The following is an 11,443-nucleotide window of genomic DNA, read 5'->3' as shown; positions in this document are numbered from 1 at the left end:
TATTTAATTATTTTTTTTTTTATTAAAAATATAAAAAATTTTAATATTTTTTTTTTTTTTTTTTTTTTTTTTTTTTTATTTTTAATTTTTTAAATAAAAATATTTTTTTTTTTTTTTTTTTTTTTTTTTTTTTTTTTTTTTTTTTTTTTTTTTGTTATGTTTAATTAATTCATAATGAAAAATCGGGTGTACTTATTGGTTGATGATAAGTTATTTAAATTAAAGGAATTATACTTTTGTGTTATATGTTCTGAAATTAAAAATGATTATAATATTAAGAACGAAATTGAATATTATTTTTGCAATGGATGTACACAAATATATAGTGTTAATGAAAGTTCCTTTTATTCTTATGAATGTTTAAGATGTTTTCAATGTCCATTTTGTTTCAGCACGTTAATAACATGTCATGAATTAGTAGACGAAACAAAATTTAATATAAATCATAAAGAATGTTATAATAGTAGTGCTAATATGGAAAATGGTTTCTCTGAAGAAGAAATAGAATTAATAAATAATACAAGTAAAAGAAAAAACAATAAAATATATACTGATGAGAAGGTGACATTCCATAATGAATCCATAACAAATAATGGAAACAATATGAAGAACATGTTTTATTTTAAATGTCCTTATTGTTTGTGGTCATCTATTAATACAAGTTGTAAACCTAAGCTGGATGAATTGATAGCTGATATGATAGATTTGGAAAAAAAAAATAATGCCTTCAGATTACAATTTGAAAATATATTAGATGAATTTATGAAATATAATGAAGAATTAAAGAAACAAAATAAAAAGAAAAATAAAATAAAAAATTATGATCAAAAAAAATCAAATGTAACAATAAAAAATAGGGATTATATCAAATCAGAAAATGATGAAAATAATAATGAACTACTCCAATTAAAAAATCATCATTCGATTTTTTATCTTAATAATAATAGTAATAATAATATATTAATATGTAATAAACCAAATATAAAGATAGACAAGATAAAAATGACAGACATTTTAAATGATGAACACGTCAAGTTGAAAAATAATTTTCCTAATATATATGAAATACAAAATGATAATATAACTTTTTTAAATTCAACATGTTTACAACATTACTTTGATGAGCATATGAAAAATGAGTTAAATAAAAATATTAATGATAAGGAAAATGGCTCAAACGATGAAACATACAACGATTATAATATAAAAAAAAATAACAAAATAGAGAATAAAACCTTATCTAATATAATTATTGATTCTAAAAAATATCCTTCACTTGAACATACATATATATATCCATATAATTATTACAAAAGTTTTGAAGAATTGAAACCTCTGAGAAAAAAATTATTATGCAAACAATCAAAAAGATGTAATGGATGTAAACAACATGTTGTGAAACTTCATAATAACACAAATTTAGGATGTACCTATCGCCTTAATAATAATGCTTTAAAATTCATACCAAGAATATATATTAATGATTTTAAATTAATAAAGAAAGAAAATGGAATTCTTAATTTTATTTTAATTAATCCTCTTGAAGAAGAAATGAATATAAAACTATTACCAGAAATAGATTATCATTTTTTAAAAAGTCTACATATAAATAATATACAACCTAATTGTTTATGTAATAGCCACGAAACCTTCGAATTTTATATTAACACTTATGATGAAATTTTAGATGAACTGATTAAAAATGATGAAAAAAATAATATCACTAATATTATAACAACCAAACATACAATTATAAAAAAGCAAAATAATATGGCCTTAATAATAATGACTTTTATATATAATGAGCAAATAATGAATTCAAATATATATAAGGAAGATAAAAATAATAATCATGTTATAAATTATATGCCCATTCAAAATAATACTAATTCAATAGACAAAATAGAGAAATTAAATTTTCCCATAATTCTTGAATGTTCTTTTTCAGATAAATCCAAAAAAAATCATAAATTAAAATTAAACCTTCTTTTTACAAATAATATTAAAACGAAAATATTTCATCAATATGCTCTTAATTAAAAATATACACTATTTTATAAAATATATAAAAATATAAATATATATAAGTATATAATATATATATATATATATATATATATATATATATACCGACAAATCAATTGGGATATATTTGTTTTCTTATAATTAAAAATTATCTGTTATGATCTTTTTATTTATATCAGATTTTTTTCTACATATATATATTTTTGCATCTTCACATTAATTCAATATATATATATATATATTCTTTATAGTTTTCATTCCTTATAATAATAATACATTTGTAATATATATAATCTTTTGTAAAATTAAGAATTACTTTTTTTTGCTTTATCCTATTTAATACTTTATTTATATGAAATAATAAAAAAGAAATACATATATATATTATTTCATCCTTTTTGTTGTTGTATTTATAATATGGGGGTTATAATAATAATAATTACAAATAATCAAAACAAATTTACAATTATAATTAATATATAATTTAATGAACAATTTAATAGGGGATAAAAAGAAAAAAATAATACATTAAATATTTTATAAAATTTATAAAATATTTGTGTAGACTAAAATTGTGTCAATGAATAAATATTTATATGAATAAGAATTATATTTTTTATATATAAATTTCTCCTTCTCAAAAAAAAAAAAAAAAAAAAAAAAAAAAATTTACATATATTTGTATTATATATAATATATATAATATTTCAATATTCCCTTGATTATTTATATTGAGAATAATTAGAAGAGTAATTAACATTTTGTTTTATTATTAAAAATATATGTTATTATTTTTTGATTTCTGTATTTTTTTTTTTTTTTTTTTTTATCACATTCTTTATATATTTTATTATTTATTTTATTATTGATTATTTTTTTATTTTATTGTTATTCTATATCTTTTTTTATATATTCCAAACTTAGCTTCTATAAGTATTATATATATATATATATATATATATATATATAATATTTTTTCTTTATTCTATTTTTTTAATACTCTTTTGATATTACAAAAGAACTGATAAAAATCCTTTTTTTTTTTTTTTTTGAAAGAATTCTCCTTAATGTTTATATACATATATATATTTTTATATATATATGTTATATTTTAACTTAAATATATTTTATTTTATTTTTTAGAAAGGCAAAATATGACGAATAAGAAAAATGTTATTGAAACGACCAACTTAAAGCAAAATTATAATGATGATAAAAGCAACGTGTGGAAAGTACATGATTTAAAATATGACGAAAAAATATATAATAAGAATAATTTTAAGAATGATTGTTTTTCCTTTTTCAAAAATATAAAAATAGTTGATAATGACAAAAGTGTATTAAGTAATATTTGTTGTACAAATAATTATTTATTTGTTAGTACTTTTAATAAAGTATATATATTCAATTTTGATAACATTTTAAATTTAATAAGAGGAAATGCAAATCAAATCAATAATCATATTATAAATAATACTACAATAGATAATAAAAAAAGTATGGATGAACAAGAAACAGAACAAATGGATAGTATATATGTAAATAATGACAATTCAGATGTTTTAAAATTGAAAGACGTTTATAAAAAAAATACTTTTTTTAATGATGAAGAATCATCAAGTGATGATGATGAAAAAAATACACTATTTGAAATGAACACATTTTATAAATTATTAAAGAAATGTTATAATGAAAATGTCGTTACACAAAATAGTATCAAGAAATTTTATTCGAACAACCAACAGAATGAAACAAAAAATAATAAAGAAGATAATAATAAAAACATGAATATGCAAATTGGTAATAGTAGTAATAGTAGTAACCCTTTTGGTAATAAAAAAAATAATGATGATAGTGTTATCGAAATAAATAATTATAAATCAAAAACTGAAGAACTAGAAAGTAAAATAGAAAAATTAAAAAAGGACTTGAACAAAAAAAATAATAATAATAATAATAATAATAATAAATATAATTATAATTATAATAGTCGTAATTTAATTCATTTTAATAATCTTAATATTGATATATTTAATAATATAGGATTTAGAGAAGAATATTTATATTATGACAATTATGTTGATTCTTCCTCAAATAAAAAGAAAAAAAATATAAAGGATGAAGAAAAAAAAAAAAATGAAAACGATGAAAATAAAAAAAAAGTTCAGGAAGAAGAAGAAGAATTAAAGAAGAAAAAAATTATAGAAGAAGAGAATAATAGAAATGAAGAATTAAAAAAAAATGGATTTTATATAAATAATAATTCCTTAGAAATCAATATAGATCTATTAAAATATAAGACAAAGCAAAATTGTCCTTTATTAGAATATATAGGATCATTAAAAAATGTTTCCTCACCAATTTTAATGATGAAAAATAATAAGAATAAATCAATATTAACCATCCTAACATATAATGGAAATGTTTATAATTATAATATTTCTGAAAACGCTTTAAATTATTTAAAAGAGAGAAGGAATGAACAAATAGATATGCTTACCAATATAGAATATTATTTAATGAAAAAAGGAAAAATTGATAATTTTATGGACACGGGAAAAAAAGATAAATATAATAAAAGGAAAAATGTTAGTAATAATATGTCAGAAATACGAGGATCTTATTATAATGAAAATGATATAGATCAAAATATATATAATTATGACAAACAAGATGATGAAGAAGACGAATTCTCTTTATGTCCATTGTCTATATGTATTTCTTATTTTACTTTTTCTATAAAATGTTTTGATTTTCTTTTTGATGATAAAACCATAATATGTGTTGGCTCAAATAAAGATTATTTTCTTTCTTTTATTAATTGTAAAAATGGAAAACAAATTATATATGACAAAAAAATAAAAATTCAAAGGCCAAAAAACAGCATGAATATAAATTATACATTAATCTATGATTTTAATTTTATATATGTAGATAAAGAAAAAAAACAATTTAATGGAAATGAAGGTCATTTTGTATATTTAGGAACAACATGTGGTTATTTAGTTTTTATATTTATTAGTGAACACTTTTATAATCTTGTAAATGATTTATTAACAAATGATAATGTAAAAAACAATTCATTATTTTATTATGATGAATATTATAATGTTAATATAGGACAAGATATCTCTCAATATGTTATTGGAAATGTGGATGATATATACAAAATTGATAAAAAGGAATTATATACATTATTTGATGATACTGAAGATTATGTAAATAAAAAAAATACCTTTTTCTTTGACAATTCAAATGAAAATATATTTAAAAATGTACCACAAAATTTCTTTTCTTATGCATTCTATATATCAAAGAACGCTAAAGTTAATTCAATAATAAGTGTAAATACAAAAAGTAATAAAAATATACATGTAATAATAGGCCTAAATGATGGAAGGTTTATTAACTTTCTTTTTCAAATATGTCCAAACATTTCATGTGTAACAATTAAAAATAATTATTCCGTTTCAAATCAAAATTATATACAAAATGAAACTCATGATAAATTAACCACACAACAAAATGGTATTAACAATCAAGAAAATAACACTTACTCATTAAAAGAAAATAATAATATGTCACAAATAGATAAATTCATAACAAAAAGTGAAAAAATTATCTATGATTTTACAGGTTTACATCAAGCATCAACAATAACAAAAATGAACTTTTACTATCAATCATTTTTTCAAAAATATTTTATTTTTATAAATTCTAATATAAAGAAAATTAATGAAATGTCAGATAAACACTTTTATACTACTTATATTTTTGATATATATAGAAAAAAAATTGATATTTTATATCAACACCTTTCATATATTATTGATTCTTGTATATCTTCTTCTCTTTATTTTTGTTTAGAAGATAATAATACCATATCTGTTTTTTCTTTATTAAATAATACATAATAATGAGTGTGTCATTTGTTATCTGTATATAAATTTTTTTTTTTTTTTTTTTTTGTTTTTTTTTTAAAACTATTAACCTTTTAAGTATATATAAAATTTTGATATAAATAAAATATATAAATATATATATGTATATATATTTATATTTATAATAATATAAATATTTGCTATTTATGTGTACAGTTAAACATATGTAATTTTTTTTTAAATTTTATAATATATGTATATCGGTTAAAAAAATTAAAATATAACATAAATTATAATGTTTTAAAAATATATTCGTAAAAAGATTATTCCTTCAAATTATACATATATATATATATATATATATTATATTTATTTTTATATTTATTTTGTTAATTTATTTTATTTTTTTTGTTGAGAATGATTTTATAAATATGACTTTGATAAGAAAAGTGAAGAAGAATGTTTTACAAACATTCAGGGAATTATATAATCGAGGAAAACAACTGAACATACACAAAACAACATTTTTAAGTCAAACTTATGAAAAAAATTGTTGGAGAAAAACAAGACTTCGTGAAGAAAAAGTGTATCATAAAAAATACAAATTTTTAAAACATGCTTATGATGTAGTAAATTATGGAATTGATAAAAAATTGAAATTTCAAATTGAAGAAAAAAATATAATTGAAGAAGATTCATATTTACCTGAACAAACCAATATTATACAGAATGAAAAAAACATTAAAAAAAATGTTAATCATATTGATAATGAAAGAAAATATATTTTAAATTACTTAGAAAATATGAACAGTAAATATAATAAAAATTATAAACAAATTTCACAATTATATTATAATGTAATGAATAAAAATATTATATTAAAAAAAAACGAATTTTTAAAAAAATATAAAAATTTATATAACCCGACAGATCTAACTATAATTTATTATTATTTAAAGAAATTTCAATTATTGACTAATAAAAAAAAAAAGTTAACTAATAAAATTCAAATATTAAATTCACGAAAAAATATATTTGACAAAGTTAATTATTCATTCTCATTACGTAAGTTAGAAGATATGTTTTATACCCATGGTAAAAAGATAAATGTCTTATAATTTCAAGTACACAAATTAAAGGAAACATATAGAATAATACAAATAAAAAGGAACACACATATATATATATATATATATATATATATATATATATATATATATTATTGTATATATTTATATGTATAATTAAGGTGTTATATAATATATATATGTAAAATTATTTTTTTTTTTTTATGTATATTTGTTAATTTTTTTTATACGGATAAAAATCTCCCATGAGTTTTTTTTGATTCATATATATATGCTCAATTCTTTCATCGATTTCTTTTCTGTTTATTTCCATTATGTTGTTTATGTCTTTTATTTGCTTTTCTACATGTTCCTTAAAATAAGTAATATGTTCCTTAACATCTTTAATATCATTGTTTATCTTTATAAAGAAAAGACAACAATATAAATAAATAAATGAATGAACAATGTGTATTTGCATTTATACATATGTATAATCTTTATGCACTTGGATATTAAAAGGAAAGGTTTATATATATATATTTATTTATTTATTATTACATTATTTAGGGATTTTTCCATACTCTTGCTTAGTGTTTCATTTTCTTCATTTATCAGCTGTAAAATATCAATGTTCTTCTTTCTATTTTCTATTTCATTGTTTTCTTTATAATTAGTAAACTCTTCCTTCATCTTTTCTACATGAGTATTCATAAGGTTTAAAGTCTTAAAAAAAAAAAATAGAAATATATGTATAATAATAATAAGAAGAATTAATATTTATATATTTATATATTATATATGAACATTGCTATTATAAAACTTCAACATATATATTATATATATATATATATATATATATATATATTTTTACGCTTTTTATTTTGTCAAAATATGTTTTAATGCTTGATTTTATAAGATTTGTATTTTCCTCTTTATCCTTTTTTAATTTGGATATATCACTTTGTATAGCATCCATACTTTCTTGGAATGAATTACTTTCTAAAAGAGTGTCTTTATTTTTTTTATTTAAGTTGTCCAAATAATATTTTAACTCTTCAAAATTTTCATGCGTATTATTCTTAAGTGAATTAATTTTTTCATCAAAATATATTTTCATTTTATCTAGATGATCTGATAACTCTTCATACTTTCTTTTATTATTTTCTTGTTCTTCTAGAAAAAGTTTTTTTAATGTTTCAAAAACGTTTCTATCTGAATTCTTAATAATAAAAAAAAAATAATAATAAATGAATAAAATAAAAGGTACATATTTGAATCATATACGTATAAGTGCAAATTTATTTAAGAAATATAAAAAAAACCATTTTAATTATTACACACATATATATATATATATATATATATATATATTTATGTTTTTTTGAAATAATTACATCACTTTCTGGTGTTTCTACAGCCTCCTTATTTTTTTCCCCTGCTACATCCTTTATATTTGTTTTCTCCATTATTTTTAAACCTGCTCATTATATATATATTTTCAGGACTAATAATAAAAATATTAATCTTACTTATCATTTATTATGATATTATATAAAATAATAAATTTGTAAGACTATAATTATAATAATAATCTTTATCTATATAATTATTCAATAAAAAAATATACAAACATATAGAACTTATTGTACTTTACTAAAATTTAAAAAAAAAAGAAATAATAAAATAAATAAATTAAAAAAGAAAAGTACATATAGGCAAATATATATATACATATGTGTAATTATATAATTGTAAGATTTATTTTTAAAAGAAAAAAAAAAATGATAGTTATTATCACTATATGTAAGACAAATCATACTAGCAAAAAACGTTATAGGTGTTTATATTTTAAATACTTATAAAAAAGAAAAAATTTTAATATACATTTTATATATAAATAAGAAGTAAAAAAAAATATATTTATATATATCAAAAAAATAAAAATAAAAGAAAACATGAATAGAAAAAAAGAAAATATATAATATCAAAAAATTATAAATATATAAAACTATGATGTATAATTTAATAAAAATATATATTCATGAAAATATTACATATTCAAATTAGATAAATTGAAATAAAAATGTTTCCACGATAAAATTATTATAATAAATAAATAATAACAAATTAAGATAATGTAATAGATAATAAAAATTTATATTATAATAAAGTTACGAGGAAGAAAAGTGAAAAAAAGTTAAGCATAAAAAAAAAAAAAAAAAAAATAGAATAAAAATGAAAAATACATTATCAAATATTTTTAATTATAATTTTTTTGAGATTTCTATAAAAATGAATGGAACCAAATAGAATGTAATATAATATATAATATAACATAATGATATATATTTAAAACGAACTATATTTTCTTATATATTTAAATTTACATTTTAATTGTCTTCTTTATCATATTTAACTGAACGTCTCCTATGTTTGTCACTTGAATTATGAACACTACTTGATTTACTTCTATCTGAATGAGACCTTTTTCTTGATCTTTTATTTGAATGATGAACACTACTTGATTTACTTCTATTTGAATGTGATCTTTTTCTTGATCTTTTATTTGAATGATGACTTCTATGATATCTTTCTGATGACTTCTTATGTCTTGAACTTCTTCTATCATGATAATCTCTATGATGATGTCTATCTCTTTTTGAATGATGATTATCACTACTATGGTATCTTGTTTTCCTATATTTTTCTATAATTTCCTCTCTCTCCTTTATTTCTTCTTTTAATTTATTTAACGTATTTCTTATTTTATCGAAACCTAAATGTTGTTTTCCATTTATATGATTTTCAAAACGTTGCACCATATCTCCAGCAGCTTGCATAGCTCCACATGTTTCACAAACCTTTAAAAAAAAAAAAAAATAAGAATATATTCATAAATATATATATATATATATATATTATACATATTACAATTTTAATTGCATTTTCTTTTTAATTTTTTGATCTTAATTAATATTCTTGGGTAACCTTTAAATTTCCATCGTTTGATTTCTCCATTTCTTCAGTTAACCTCTTAATTTCTTCTTGAAGCATGGTGATTTGATTATTAAAGCTAGTAGCCTTATTTAAATCTCCCTATATTAAAAAATATAACCGAAGGAAAAAAAAATATAAATATATAAATATGTAAATATATATATATATATATATATAATGAATTTACCTTTTCCCCGGCTTCTTCCGATTGCTTTAACAAATCACATATATGACTATTTATACTTTCAATTCTATATATAGCAAATATATATATATATATATATAATAAATTAAGACAGGATACATTTATATACATTACAGTTTTTATACATAATGCAAATATTCTGTGTTATAATATTTCAGATTCCTTACTTTGTTTTTTTATCAGAAGTATTATTTGATGTATTTGACATATGTTTTAATTTTTCTTTCGTCTTTACTATTTTCATATCAGCAACATCTATAATCCTTTCCAAGGTTTCTACAAATATTATGAAACATATAAAATAAATAAATATATATATATATATATATATATATTTATGAATGATATAATATTTTTAAAATATAAAATTTGAAACAGTGTATATATTACTCATAAACATCTGCTGATATTTAGCTAAATAATATTTATAATCTTCATGTTTTTCCAATTGTTCTTTTAATATATCTGAATGAATATTTTTGCACCTAAATAATAAGTAACAATATAAACCTTATATATTATTATAGACAATTATTTTATTTTATTTTATTTTATTATTTTTTTTGATTATACCTTCCTATATCACTCTTGGTGTTGGGAAATAAATCATGAGGGCAAAAATCAATTAAATAATATTTGCATACCTTCAAAAAAAAAAAAAAAAATAAAATAAATAAATATATGAAAATTACAATAAACGCATAATATTTCATATTTCTTATAATAACATGAACTCATATTTAATATAGTTATGTGTATAATATATATATTCATTATTCTATGACTATAATTATATTTTTTATATTTACATTTTCATCTTTAAATGAATATTTTTTTTTTGAATCAGTTTCATTTCTGTCCTTTCCCATAAGGGAATCTAACAAAGCTGCAAAAGTAAAAAATAATTAATACATTTTTCGTTTTTAATTTGTGACAGTGTAAATATTTGTATATATATTGCTGTCATAATGGTTTTATGTATTCATAACAAAAATGAAATGATATAATATATATATATATATACATATTTATATTATAACACAGTATAAATAAAATAGAATATATTACAATTTTACGAATTCTCATATATATATAATCTCATTTTTTTATATAAACATTTAATATGTATAAGGCTTAAAATATAGAAAAATAATTCAACAAAATAAAAACAACATATTTAAAAATTATTTTACATTTTATAAAATATACATATATATGGTTTTTTTATTTTTTTTTTTTTTTTACATCTCATTTCTTCCATGATA

At 17.8% G+C, this 11,443-nt stretch overlaps 5 protein-coding genes across 5 annotated transcripts; 3 read left to right on the top strand and 2 right to left on the bottom strand.

Annotated features, from left to right (window-relative positions):
- Positions 1–174: 174 nt before the first annotated feature.
- On the top strand, positions 175–2,040 carry PGSY75_1453100 (putative dynactin subunit 4; the record flags this gene model as incomplete). The annotated part of the gene is made up of 1 exon (XM_018788214.1): positions 175–2,040. One exon carries the CDS (start codon positions 175–177, stop codon positions 2,038–2,040), a length of 1,866 nt encoding a protein of 621 aa, XP_018639586.1.
- Positions 2,041–3,179: 1,139 nt separating this feature from the next.
- Positions 3,180–5,939, top strand: PGSY75_1453000 (hypothetical protein; the record flags this gene model as incomplete). The annotated part of the gene is made up of 1 exon (XM_018788213.1): positions 3,180–5,939. The coding sequence occupies one exon, from the start codon at positions 3,180–3,182 to the stop codon at positions 5,937–5,939; it is 2,760 nt and encodes a 919-aa protein (XP_018639585.1).
- Positions 5,940–6,337: 398 nt separating this feature from the next.
- On the top strand, positions 6,338–7,024 carry PGSY75_1452900 (hypothetical protein; the record flags this gene model as incomplete). The annotated part of the gene is made up of 1 exon (XM_018788212.1): positions 6,338–7,024. One exon carries the CDS (start codon positions 6,338–6,340, stop codon positions 7,022–7,024), a length of 687 nt encoding a protein of 228 aa, XP_018639584.1.
- A 184-nt stretch (positions 7,025–7,208) lies between these two features.
- Positions 7,209–8,442, bottom strand: PGSY75_1452800 (hypothetical protein; the record flags this gene model as incomplete). Its single annotated transcript, XM_018788211.1, has 4 exons — positions 7,209–7,394; positions 7,535–7,699; positions 7,848–8,195; positions 8,371–8,442. 4 exons carry the CDS (start codon positions 8,440–8,442, stop codon positions 7,209–7,211), a joined length of 771 nt encoding a protein of 256 aa, XP_018639583.1.
- A 924-nt stretch (positions 8,443–9,366) lies between these two features.
- PGSY75_1452700 (putative U1 snRNA associated protein) lies at positions 9,367–11,439 on the bottom strand (the record flags this gene model as incomplete). The annotated part of the gene is made up of 8 exons (XM_018788210.1): positions 9,367–9,837; positions 9,965–10,072; positions 10,161–10,224; positions 10,346–10,454; positions 10,569–10,663; positions 10,752–10,822; positions 10,988–11,064; positions 11,424–11,439. The coding sequence occupies 8 exons, from the start codon at positions 11,437–11,439 to the stop codon at positions 9,367–9,369; spliced, it is 1,011 nt and encodes a 336-aa protein (XP_018639582.1).
- Positions 11,440–11,443: the final 4 nt, after the last annotated feature.

The sequence above is a fragment of the Plasmodium gaboni genome, chromosome 14, assembly GCF_001602025.1.
Source record: "Plasmodium gaboni strain SY75 chromosome 14, whole genome shotgun sequence".
Lineage (NCBI taxonomy): Eukaryota > Apicomplexa > Aconoidasida > Haemosporida > Plasmodiidae > Plasmodium > Plasmodium gaboni.
This window is presented reverse-complemented; position numbering and strand designations above follow the sequence as displayed.